The sequence below is a fragment of the Populus euphratica genome, unplaced genomic scaffold, assembly GCF_000495115.2.
Source record: "Populus euphratica unplaced genomic scaffold, PopEup_1.0 scaffold24.1, whole genome shotgun sequence".
NCBI classification, from domain to species: domain Eukaryota; kingdom Viridiplantae; phylum Streptophyta; class Magnoliopsida; order Malpighiales; family Salicaceae; genus Populus; species Populus euphratica.
In genome coordinates, this window is record NW_011499893.1 from 948,989 (window position 1) to 962,871 (window position 13,883).

At 34.9% G+C, this 13,883-nt stretch overlaps 2 protein-coding genes across 2 annotated transcripts; one reads left to right on the forward strand and one right to left on the reverse strand.

The window, feature by feature from the left end:
- Window positions 1-418: 418 nt before the first annotated feature.
- Window positions 419-4,322, reverse strand: LOC105131631 (nuclear migration and anchoring protein unc-84-like). Its single transcript, XM_011034686.1, has 2 exons — window positions 3,050-4,322; window positions 419-1,032 (listed from the first exon to the last, which is right to left on the reverse strand). Exons 1-2 carry the CDS (start codon window positions 4,142-4,144, stop codon window positions 727-729), a joined length of 1,401 nt encoding a protein of 466 aa, XP_011032988.1. The 5' UTR covers window positions 4,145-4,322; the 3' UTR covers window positions 419-726.
- A 1,508-nt stretch (window positions 4,323-5,830) lies between these two features.
- Window positions 5,831-9,535, forward strand: LOC105131632 (ABSCISIC ACID-INSENSITIVE 5-like protein 2). Its single transcript, XM_011034687.1, has 3 exons — window positions 5,831-5,984; window positions 7,012-8,037; window positions 9,203-9,535. The coding sequence occupies exons 2-3, from the start codon at window positions 7,132-7,134 to the stop codon at window positions 9,281-9,283; spliced, it is 987 nt and encodes a 328-aa protein (XP_011032989.1). The 5' UTR covers window positions 5,831-5,984; window positions 7,012-7,131; the 3' UTR covers window positions 9,284-9,535.
- The last annotated feature ends 4,348 nt before the right edge of the window (window positions 9,536-13,883 follow it).

Here is a 13,883-nt window from a genome sequence, read left to right on the forward strand (position 1 = left end):
GTTCAATGTTATCGAGAGTGACACGATTGAGACAAAAATACATATGCCGAGCATCCCATGAAAACACATCGACTCCATTACACTTGTTTAGCTTGTCTTCATCAACAACAAGATTTTAGTATTTCTTAATTCTCAGGCATGGTGGGAGGTGTTTCTCTGCCATGTTAATTTTGGGCAGAGATAATTCAAGGCTTAAATGTGTCTGTTCCTCTATGAATGGTCATGGAAAAGAAATCAGGACAAGGGGGACTCTGGCAATTTGAATCCTATTGCTAGTATGAAAACTCAAATCAGCAGCTATTGTACCGGATTAACGAGCAGAGAAGAGAGAGAGCGAAAGTGCAAGCTGTGGAAGGTAGATGATTGGAAGTGAAAGAAAAGATGCCATCAATGTCTAGCATACAGGATTATCCAAGAAATTCAAAGAAAATCCACATCCATTTACGATTTGAAGATCTCTTAATTTAGTTTCTGAGTTTTCACCCTTTTGATCAACAGTTCATAAAAAGCTGAACAATTTGACAACGCAGATACAAGCAGAAATGTAGAGCTGGACAATGCTAGCACACGAGTAGTGAGACCTATGGAACACGAGGGAGTGGTAAGCCTAAGCACATACTTATCTATGTCTAGGTACTTGGAAGCTACAAAAAAAAAATGTATGATAAAAAAGCTAAGCAGAGAATTTCAAAATGATAAAACAGTTACAAGCCGGGACCAGAAGCATCAAGGCTGCATTGCCGTCATTGAAGCACGATCAGGTTCATAACCATGTACCCTCAAGCGATAAATGCAGGTGAGTGAGGGGTTTCCATGGTTAGATGTGAAGTCCAACCTCAGTGTGTTAACAAGTCCAGAGGCTGTTTTGTCCAATACATTGAAGGTCTGAGCGTTACTCTTCTCGAGGTCATAAGTAAACTCTGTTAAAAGAAACATCTTCTCTTTGTCATCTGCTGAATCAAGATCGGGGTTCTGCATCCAGCCAGACACCTGACAGTCCTTAGGAGCAGTTGACCTGTCATAAGCCACACTCTGTCCACATAACAACGACAAGAGTCAGTTGGAGCACAAGATATATTGAGAAAAAACACAAAGAGTGCAGCTACTAATAGAAAATAGAGTGTTTGGATTGTTGGTGCACTTTGCAAGAAAGTCATGGCGAGTTGAGTAATCAGATAAAACCTATCACATTAAATCCAAAAAAAAAAAGCACTTTCTTGAGGAAAGCTAATTCCCCCACTCAAAAAGGAAAATATAAAAGGATTCAGGAGGAGCGAGGAAGCATGCCATGAACTGGCAATCTCAAATCGAGTCTGTTCCAAAATCTAAACCTCTCGAATGCAATTAGTTCTCCCAAGGTGTTGTTCACTGTCATATTTTGGATTTTTCTTCACGAAGTTCGAGAAAATAGCATAAAAAAGAGAATTCTTTCCGATATCATTCAATTTCGAGGACTCATAGAAATCCAGATTAGATTAAAAATCAACAAAAGAAAGCACAAGTGGATGAAGACATAATTCTAAATTTGGATGGGCAAAAGAAGCCTGACAAGGTTAGGCAAGTAAACCAAAACTTTCTCTTCTAAACAACAGGGCATTGGTTTTGGGGCTAAGGTGTATAAAGTTTACAGGTTGACTCAATACCATCATTCCAGTCTTATTGTTTGTGTCCATCCTCTCCTACCTTAGCATATGACAAGGGATTAAATAAGAATCCTCTTCACTGTCACTGCCAGCTCTATATGCTTTGATTGTGATTAGTATAACCACCTACACTGCTGTTTAAAGCACTGTAGTCACCAGCTTGACTACATTCTACAACATGCTAATTGCCAACTATTACAGATTTAGCACCACCATAACCATAATAAGCACATATCATCAGGTTTGAAGTACAAGCATCCCCACAACCATCACCAACCATGGTCCCATACTGCCATAACTGCAGTATCCTTAATCTCCAAAATCTCCTTCATGCTATGTTTTCTCACGCTTATTAGTTTTCAAATACATTACCATCATACCACTGATTAGGAACTAATAACTCTAATTCTAAATTTTTAATTTAACAAAATCTGAGATGCCCATGGGAATACAATAAGGAGAATAGGATTGCAGGAATTTGAAGTGTTCCGTGTGAGAGAAGTGTTTCACATTTAAACAGCCAAGTGGTGTGAGACAAATTTCCATAAAGGGGGGGAAATGGTCAAAATCCAATTTAACAGAAACAGAACATTGAAAAAAAGTAAGAACCCAAAATCAAATGTGGAAAGAGGCTGATAGGAAAGCTTCCACGGATAAAAACTCAACAGGTTAAAGTGGCTAGAGTGGGGATTGGACTTTGGTGACAAGAGAATCATATTGGAAATCTTTAGATTAAGTAATAAGAAAATGCACGAAGAGAATTAGCTTAGTTTCATTCCAGAGTATCAACGTTCTTCGTTTAGCACAGGTGACAATGGTTTTATTGGAAGTTGAATTGGATGGGTGAAGATACCTTAACCAAATTCGTTTTGATAACTTGCTCATGATCATGCTTCTATAGTGTGCGTTCTCCATTGGTTTTGACAATTGTGTAACACTTCTTTCTCCAACCTCTCAGATCTTTAGTTGAGATCAAGAAATTAATTTGAAACAGAAAATTATAAATAATCCGTCATCAATTCTTCACTTCCTAGAAGGCTCATCTTTCACCCAATCATCCTTATTTTGTAATTGTAATCCCGCAGTCTTGCTCATAGTCACTAAAACTATGCAACCAAGAAATATTTTCACACAGAATGGGAACTATTTAACTATTGCAGCGGAGTTGCAGCATCAAGTTTGAGGTTATAGGATTGAAACTCTAAAGATACACAGATTAGGGTCATGTCTTTTGGAATATTTGTGCAATATTAACGCTTGCTACTGAATTTGAAATCATGCAAGTTTTAATAACACTGCATGTTGACCAAGTAAATAAAATGAACTAAAAGTCATCTTTGCAGCTTAAACATCATACCAACTAACTCTGCAACTTAAACAAACACAAACTGAAATGAAGATAGCACCTTAGCAATGTGTTCCAGCGTAACAGCTTCAGGAACAATAGCACTTCGCAGCTTAAACTGGACAAACCCCCTACTTCCTTTCAAAGCAAAGCACTTCCCAGGCTCCCCAAAACTTGGTTTTAGCATCTCATCAGCATTCGGATGAACCCCTCCACCCTTCATGAACCAGTTAGCCCCTCTCACCGCCATATACGGATCAGAATGCTTCACAACCATTCCACCACTAGTTGCCAGCGCATAATCCACCCTCCCAAGCCCGTCAGCCGCATGCTTATCAATCTCTTTCTGCACTATCTCCCTCGCATACACCATTATGTCATCCAAACCCACACCACTCCCACCAAATTCCCCACCATTTTCCTTTTTAAACTGGTCATGGAACTTCTCAAAATCCTCCTTCGACAACCAATCACCCGCTTTCAACTCCCCAATTTTCTTCTCCAACCCTTCGCTTCTCTCCACTAACCTCCTCAACTCTCCCTCCAAGATCACATCTTTATCGTCAATCTTCCTGCTCATTTCCCTCCTTAATCCACCAACTTCACTCCCAATCTTCTTGTCAACAACTTCCACTTGAACCTGAATCATTTTCACCGCATTTTTCACAATGGACTCTATTTCCGCTATCCTCCCATCAAACTCATGTAACCCCATTTGTGTCCCCAAACTAGCACCATCAATATCCCCTGATTTCACAGCCAATTTCCTAACCAACTGCACTAAGCCTACTAAAACAAGCAAAAGCACGAAATTCTTAGTAAAAGCTCTCACCAACGTCATCCACAGCGGTCTCCTCGCCTTCGTCCCCGCCACCTTCCTCCCCCTCCGCGGCGAAATTGTCGAACTCGTCTTCTTCACTTGAACAATATCTTTCGCCGTCCACTCCAGAACCGCATCTCCTCGAATCGAGTGATAACTTGGATCCCTACTCGCAGAGGCGGTGACAATTCCATCCACGCCTCCACCACCGTTGATTCGTCGTTCACTCGGAACTACTAATTCGATGTTGTTGCTTGGTGATTTCTTGTCGGAAACCACCACCGGTCTCCGCCGTGAGGCTGGATTCGCAGTGATTGACACCGTTGAAGCCGACATTTCGAAGTAATTAGGGTTTTTAATCGGAGACTGAAGAAAGAAAGCCTGATTGGATCGAATTGGGAATTGTACAAACTGTAGAGAAGAGAGAGAAATTTTGGAGGGATGTTGAATTGAAATGAAAAAACCGCTCCTTTTCAGGAGGGGATTTATTTCTGTTGGTGAAAAAGTTTGTGTGAAACGACGTTGTTTTCATCCACACGAAATAATATTAATAAACTGTATATTTTTTAAGAGATTCATGAGCGATACATTGCTTTTAGTTATCATGTTTTTTTTTAAATAAAAAAAAATTGTTTTATGAAATAAGATTTTATCTAATTGTATCATTTTCATGGTACGCTATTTTTACTTGAAATATTTTATAAATATTTTATATTAATTATATTTTAAAATCATTATAAAATTAATTAACAAGATTGAAAATAAAAATAAACAAGAATAATTCTGAAAGATAGCTTAATAGATTAGATTTTGAGTTTGCTCTTTAATAATTATAAATTTAAATTTTTTTAAAATTATTATAAATTTATTAATAATTTTTTAGAGTGTAAAAAATTAATTAAGATAAATGCAAACTAGCTGAAATACTTATATTAATAATAAAATATATACCAAAGTGTTAATTAAAGTATTTTTGGTAAAAAAATGATGGTTGGAGACTCAATGGAGAAACTCTAAATAGGTGGGGGACCTTTTTGAATTTCTGTACAACTAGATGTAAGAGTGCCACGCGCCCACGGGGATTAAACTGTACAGTCAGGTTCTGTTCTTCTGAGGTTGCACCCTTTTTACTCTTCATGAGCTCTTCTTTTGCCGCTTTATATTCAACAAATGCTATCATATTTGTAACCATTTACAGAGACATGAACGGAGCAGAATTTTTGAATTTGGGGAGTTCTGCTGCATTTCTCCCTGGCAACATCAGTGGAATTCACATGGACTCCAATCTAGATTATAGAAGAGATATTCCCGATCTATTTTTTAAGACCATGGATGTTAATCACTAAATCACATTTCTTCCAAGCACATTCGCATGGATCAAATTATATATTTTACAAATAACTCAAGAGGATTGCAATGCCACCAAGAACTCGAGAGCTTGAACGGTATGATCATGAACCCATCATGTGTCTTCATCAACAATCAACCTAGACAGATATACAAATCCATGGCCATCAAACAAACGTGAACTCTCGCTTGACACCCAATTATCATTCTTAACAATTGATGATAAAAACCCATGAAGATGATGGGGCCTGCAAGATTGAGGCCATGTTCTATACAAACCAAAGAAGTGCCACCTGTCTTGCAGGAGCAAATAAGTGGGATTTCCCATGATTACCACATGAGGTCTCTCCCCCATGATACGTGTGTATATATGTATATGTTAAAACTCAAAATTGGATGACTTAATTATACTTATTAAACTTGATGAGGAATAAATTTAAATGTGATGAGTTGTGCGAGTTAAATTATAATAATATTATTTAAGAGAAAAAATTAATAAAAGAACCCATGAGTTTTGAACCGGGTTAAACACGAGTTGATAAAGTGCCAGCTTAAATTTTTAACCGGTCACTTCTCCCTCTGTTTTTTAAGGTATCGAGTCAACTTGTTCCTGAATGGACCCGCCGGGCAGTCCGGTTTAAAAAAAGAGAGGCAATTAATTAACACTCCAGTTTTGTTTTCGGAAGTTTTTAGAATTTGAGTTCTCTCTCCTACTTTCTCTCTCTAAATGTGAATGTATAATTATCAGCTGATTTTCACCTGAAATCAACAACAGCAACACAAAAAATCCCCTCTTTGAAGTCACTTAACTCATTCGTGGATCACAAAAGTAAGTCCCTTTTGTTGCTTACGTTTTCTTTACTTAACTTTATTGATATACAACACAAAAATGAAAAACGCCCCTTCCTTTATAACTCCTCCGATTTGAAAGTTGTTGTTTTTCACTTGCATTTGTGGGATTTGGTTTTGTTTCTTTTCCAGGTTTAAGAGAATTTTGATCTCGAAATTTATGTAAATATCTGAAAGATTTTTTTATTTTTTGAGAATTGATTTATGTTTCATGCAGAAGTTTCAAACTTTGTAATCTGGGGTTATTGAAAAGTTGTGATTATGTGGATTATTTTGTGACTTGGGATTTGGGTTTTAAGGTTTTCGGTCAATGAAGGGTAAAGCTTTGAGCTTTCGCGTTTGCTTGTAAAAGATTGTAGCTTTATAGCTCTCTGTCTGCATGTTGTTTCACCTGATCAATTAATTGGTTTCAAAGTGTTGTGTTAGATTCAGTGATACATGTTCTGTATTATGTTTCATGCATGAGTTTCAAACTTTGTAATCAGGGGTTATTGAAAAGTTGTGATTATGTGGATTATTTTGTGATTGGTTTCAAAGTGTTGTGTTAGATACAGTGATACATGTTTTATCTAGCTCGTTGAAGTACATTTTGGATTCTATATGGTTTTTTAAAAAAAAAAAATAATGGTAATGGTTTGAGGTGAATCTTCTTGTTATTTTCTCTTCCAATAGTGACCTTCTTCTATTTTATTTTATTTTAAAAAAAATTCTCCTAATCAAGGGATTTATTTGTTTGTTGGGCTTTTTTGCAACTTGATTGTATGTTCAATTACTTTTATTTTGTTAAACATGATGAATGAAGGTTATTGGTTTAGGTTTTTAAGATAATTAATTTTGGATGTTTTAGTTCTGGTCTTGCATTGCATGTATAAGAACATTGAAACTCTATTCATTTTTCCTTCAATCACAGTTTCTTTATTAGTTTGAAGAGTGTAATCTAAAAACCTTATGCAGTACAGGATTCATTTCTAGGCTTACTTTTCTGAATTGTTGACTCTGCTTTCCAGGTTCTGATTTGGGGTGAGTTTGAGGATCGGATCATTGTGGTTCATAGACAAGATTAGGGTTTAGAGAGTTTGTATGGATTTTTAGTTTTAAATTTGGAATGTTTAGGTGAAGGTTGTTGAATGGGAATGCAGACAATGGGATCTCAAGGTGATGGTAGTAGACATCATAAGCAATCTCAGTTCCAGCCATTGTCACGGCAAAACACAATGTACAGTCTTACTCTTGATGAGGTTCAAAATCAGTTGGGTGACTTGGGAAAACCCCTAAGCAGCATGAATCTTGATGAACTTCTCAAAAACGTGTGGACAGTGGAGGCTAACCAGACAGTGGAGGCTAACCGGACTACAGGTTTGGAAGTGGAGGGCACACCATTCACCAATCAAACTGCTCTGCAACGTCAGGCAAGCATATCATTAACTAGTCCTCTGAGCAAGAAGACAGTTGATGAGGTCTGGAAAGACATCCAACAAAGCAAACATGATGGGGAGATGAAGTCTAGGGAGCGGCAGCCTACTCTGGGAGAGATGACTTTGGAGGATTTCTTGGTAAAAGCAGGAGTTGTAGCTGAAGCATCTGTGGACAAGAAAGATGGTGGTTCTGTTGTTGCGGTTGATACACATGCAGCACAACAGTTTCTGCAACAAAGTCAATGGGTGCAATACCCACCACATCCACAGTATCACCATCCACAACAAAGCATGATGGGGGTTTATATGCCAGGCCGGCCTATGCCACAGCCACTTCACATGGGGGCTGGTTCTATGGTGGATGTTTCATACCCAGAGAACCAGGTGACGTTACCTCCACCCTTGATGGGGACTTTATCAGATACACAGACACCTGCAAGAAAAAGAGGTGTGCCAGAGGATATGATTGGGAAAACAGTTGAGAGGAGGCAGAAGAGGATGATAAAGAACCGCGAATCTGCCGCCCGTTCACGAGCACGGAAGCAGGCTTACACAAATGAGCTGGAGAACAAAGTTTCTCGGCTGGAAGAGGAAAATGAAAGGCTAAGGAAACAAAGGGTGAGGATTTGTTTTCGGTTACCCCTCTAGTACAATCTTCCTATTGGATATACTGATAACATGTGTTGAACTGTCTGTTTTAGTATATTTCTTTCCTGTCCTATTGACTGATAGTTTAAATAAAACCTGCACATCTCTCTACTTGAATCAGAGACGTGATAGTTTAAATAAAACCTAGTTTGTTTTCCTTCTCCAATGATTTCCAATAATCATGTAAATGGAATTTAGATCAGTTTGATAATATTATCAGATAGCTATATGTCATGGAGAAATGAAGATCAATCTATTTAGTTTCTTGATAGCCTTTTCCTTGAAAACCAAATCACAGTCCTAGACATGATAAGTCATTTTGAAGATTGTCTCCTCATAGGTGGCTGGGAAAGAAAAACAGACAATGAGTATTAATCACCATGTAAAACTTTAGATTCAAGTAGGTGGTAGAAAACTTCTAGTCTCCCCTTTTCCTTATTTTTGACAGAAAACTTACACAGTAAATGAAAGGATTCTTGATGAATGAGCTCCTTGTTTATTTTGTGAAATATCTACCTTCTTCTTAATGTATCCCCTAGGCAATCCACAACTTGCCTTTGTTGTTGGGAGATCTGTGATTACTCCCTTGTTATTGTTGAGAGATCAATTTTAGCAAAATCTTCATCCAAAACTCACAGGACTAGCATACCATGCATTTTCACCTTAAAGACGCCCTAAGTCAGTTTTCTTCTCCCACAATTTCCAGTAATTAACCAAATCAAATTTACCACAGTTCTTGACTAACCAAAACAGCGCAGTCATGATTTACAGACATTGTTGCTGCTCCACCAAACCATATTCTTAATTATACATATCTCATGGAAACAGAATAAATGAATCAATAAGCTGAATACGTTACTTCAGAAAAATGATGGAGGTGCTTTCTTATTGTTGATATTATTTTGGAGCAAAAGGCTATGCTTCTGCTCGTGGTGATTATGATGTTTGTTGGCATCACTTTGTATGTGCACAATCACTTCATTGAGTGTAAGAATATCATCTCTTTGGTGTTAGATAGCCTATATGATGATTGTAGAACTTGTCACTGAATGTGAGATATTAGTGAGTTGAACACACTCTCCCCTCTTTCTCATTGTTAATTACTTTTTTTGATCAGTTGTACTTTAACTTGCAGGAGCTTGAGAATATGTTGCCATGTGCCCCTCTCCCCGAGCCCAAGTATCAGCTTCGCAGAACAGCATCAGCCCCATTCTGACTGTGTTGAAGTTTTGTAGATATGATGCATTTCTGGTTTTAGCTCATAATTTACTCTTTGGCCCCTCTAGAAGCAGCTGTTTGTCACGGTTACTGCTGTGAGTTTGCTTCTCATCTTCGTGAGTATTTTCTTGTATCTATTCTGTGAAAAGCTGGTTAGAAATTTTCATTTGTAAGATTTTTCAAAAGAATGTTAGTTGGTTCTTTTCCATATGGTCAGTATACTTTTCTAGCTTCTTTCAGCCTCACAATATCCCCCACCTCATCTTCCGAGTTTTGGTGCAATTGTCAAGTATTCCCAACATTCTTTCATCATGTGTTTTATGCTGAGAGTGACGGACACTGCTTATATTCCTACAGAAAAGCATAAGATTGTGCTGGTATATATTGTTTATCAACTATGCAATCTGGTACTAAAAAATGACAAAAAGTAGGAAAATGCACTGCACGGTTTGAGAAACCCGCAGCAGGGTGCAAGGGGCCAGATTTCCTGGTTGTTGTGCTGGATCAAATTGTCTTGTAAATGTGCAATGTCTCGTACCCTATGATTGTAACTAAATTCACCAGTCCAATCAATCCCTGTTGCAGAAAATGCTATGTTAACTTTAGAGAAAAATGGTTGACAATTGGATGCCAATTCCAAATCCAACGGCGCATTGCTTTTGCAAATGTGCCCAGCTACCTCTTTCTTAACCACTGCATTATTGCTTTCTTTTAAGAAAATTGACTCGCAAGTCACCTGGCATCGAAGCAAGTTGGAGGCAGATTCTGCCAAAGAATATTTCAATGGTGACACTCTTACCGTATACAGTAAAGGGCATACGTAAGAGGTGACCATCATGCCATATTCGCACTATAGCAAGCAAGAATGTCATCAAACATCGTGGGTGTGTTTGTAAGAATTTAGGTTTTCTAACAACATATATGAGTTGTCCTGTCCTTGAACATTTGACAGTGAGCCTAACAGCATTAAATGCTAGAGAGGAGTACAGCTCTGCATAGAGTTATTCATAACTAGAAAAGTCTGATTCCTTCAGCTATGATCAACTTCCAAGGATGAAGACAGGCAGCCGTTGATATCAACTACAATGATAACGAAACAAAAGGGTCATTGCTCTTGCAATTCAAGATGCTGATGGTTGAGAAGCAATATATAATAGGATTATAGCGAGGTACTGCTTATCATTTAGTAATATTAAATACATCCTCACTCAAGGTCAAGATGGAACTAATTATTGTTTATCAGTATAATCTGCAATGAGATTTAATTTGTGGGAGATCATTAAACTAGTCTAATTCAGTTTAGTCTTCCAATAATTATCCCCTCCAAGCCAATGGTTAGTGAAGCAAGAGCATGCCGCAGATATGCCATGATCCTACTTTGACCTCATCTAATTTATTTTTAGGTGTATGATCTTTCTTTCAGGATTAGCACGTTAATCGATGCATGCATATGAACTCGGTGGTCTTTACTGTTTATTTTATTTATACACATCGTTTCATTAAACAATGCTTGCGTTCCAATGGACGTTCTTACTATTCTAATTCTAGCTCCTCGAGTATTAAACATAAACACTAATATCATGGAAAAGAAGAAGTCAAAAAATACAAAAAACAGTAACTTTGAGGGCCATGATTCTAGGAATTAATAATAATAAAACAGCCGATTTCTTCTCCGTTGTTTGCTCCACCTGCCACGATCCAACAATTGCTTGATGCCCTATATCAAATATTTCCCCTTCGATCCACAACCTCGTGACATGACTAGTGAGGATGACCAAAATATTAAATGGGTCATTCTTGTTATACGAATTATTTTGATTTTTCAATTACCATCTGTAAACTGCTTTAAAGTCAGAATCTCACACGTGATCATATCTTAACCTGAAAATAAAATAAAATAAAATAAAATATTTCACCAGTCACATGCCCCAATATTGTGCTCCCTGTGGAGCAAAGAGAGAAGGTACGGCATGTGTACTTCCGTTGCAAGAGTGCATAAATATTGACAAGAGACCTGGTAGAATCTATATACCCATGCTGCGGGTAAAGTTAAATTTTTAAATAAAAAAATATTAACTTCAAAAAATTTAATAATTGAGTTATTAGTTTAAATAATATAAAAAAATGATAAAAAGCATAAAAAAAAACCACATTTATATCTATCTAAATTATCAAATAACTCAATAATAATATAATTAAAGAAAACTGTAAAAAAAAAGAAGTAAAACTTTAACAATAAAAAAAATAGAAAATGTCCGCTTAAAAAGAGGAGAAAAAACCTAAGAAAATTTAGATAAACTTTTTAAATCTTATATAATCTCTAAAACTTGCAACTTGTTAAATTTTGAATCAGAATTCAATTAAAAAATTAAATTTGATATATTTATTTTAGAAGGATAAAAACAAGGAAAAATATTACTAAAAAACATGCAAAATAAAGAAAAATATAAAAATAAAATTAAAATAAAATTTGATAGAAAATACTCAATGATAATGAAACTTGGAAAAAAATAAAATAAAAATACCAAACAAAATAAATTGTGTGCCTCGCTATCTACAAATCATGAGTGTATTTACATATGTTTGATAATAATTGAGTGTATTAATGATATATATATATATATATATATGATAATTCCTGAAAAATGGTTGTTTATCTAAAAATAAAATGAATGTGTTTTAAATAAAATTAAAAAAAATAAAAAGAAACACAATAAAAAAACAATCAAATTAGTGATGTATATTTATTTATATTTAAATATTATATGCACTATAAATGAGGACATTGCCGGTATAACCAAGGATGAAGGAGTGTAGGAAGCTAGGGTGGGCTGTAATTCAAGTCAAATAAATAAATAAATATTGGAAAACCCAATACTCTCCCTGCACTACTAAAATAAAAAAATAAATACTTTTTTTTTGCCCTTCATAAGAATTGACTTCTTACAAAGAATTTTTTTTGTTATTTATTAAAACTCAATCCTTTATCTTTATCAATACTCGAGAGTTGAGAAACACCATAGAATTTCAACTTTCTCAGGTCTCAACATCATTGGATTTTAGCTTGGGCTTTGAAGAGAAATTGTTTGTTGCAACTTGCAACCACCATTGAATTGGAGCTGCCAGATTTTATAATCATATGTTCACTTAATTAGTGCAGATGGGACATGTTAAATTGAATAGAATAGAGGGAGAAGGTAAACAAATTGATGACATTTATGTGTACTTTGTTAAATACATGGTTAAAAAGAATTCAAATAGTTATCCAAAGAAAGATATTTTAGTGCAAATACAAAATCTCTTTGAATTTGTCCATATAAAGTAATCTTGATATTTTTCCTGCTAAGATGGCAATCTCTAAAAAATTAATACAAGATATATATTAAAAAGTTGGTGATTGTTTGATTGTAATGAAATTTTTTGAGTTTATATTCATTTTATATTTAATGCATGAAATAATGGGGATTACTAATTTACTTTATCGAGCTTTGCAGCAAAAATTTCTTAATATCTTAAATACAATGGATCTTGTATCAATTACTAAAATATTGCTTTGAACTTTGAGAGATGTCAAATTTAATCTTCTTCTTACGCATATGCAATCTATTTGCATACAATATGAGATTAACATACCACATATGAATGCTTTATATAAAAAAACTATAGGTTGTTCATATCAGTAGCAGCAACAAAGATTAATAACAATTTATCAACATTATCATTATGATATATTTAACTCAACAATAAATTTTCAGTTGAAATAATTAAATTCTAAATTCAGTGATAGGATAGTAAAACTCATTGTACTTAGCTCTACTTTAAAATCTAAAAACAACTTTAAATCATTTAAAGTTAATGTCTATCTTCAGCAAACTTACAAATAACATTAACTTTAAATTGAAGATTTTAATGAACAAGAGATGTATTATTTGAGATCTTAACGAAATTTTATTCTGAAGATTTTAATGAACAAGAGATGTATTATTTGAGATCTTAACTGAAGCATTATCAAATTGATATGATTCATCATAAGAGCTTTCAGAATATGTCTATCATTCTTTAATTATGTTGAGGATTAGTTAAAACAAATAAGTCACAACACTATCATTTGATTGACAGGTTCATTCGTCTTATTTTGACTTTGCTTATTTCTACAGCCACTATAGAGTGAACATTTTCAGCTATGAAACATGTTAAAACTATACTTTAAAATAAAATGAAATATGAGTTCTTAGAAAATTCTATGATGATTTACATTGAATGAGAATTTGTTGAAGATATTGATTCAGATTCAATCATAAATGAATTTTATTTCAGAAAATATCGAAGGGTGTAATTTTAATAGTGTAATTTATTTTTATATTTTTTTAATTTTATGTATTTTAAATTTTATTTTTTAAATTTGATGTTATGTATTTGGATTGAAAATTTATTGTTAACTTGACAAATTTATATATATATAAGTTAATGATTGATTTTGAAAAATAATTTATGTTTATTTGCTTTGTAGCTCAAGTTAGGAAAAGCTCCTAACTATGCCTTGGGTATAACTAAAGTTAAATTCATTATAATTTAGGAAAAATGATATTCTCTGCAAG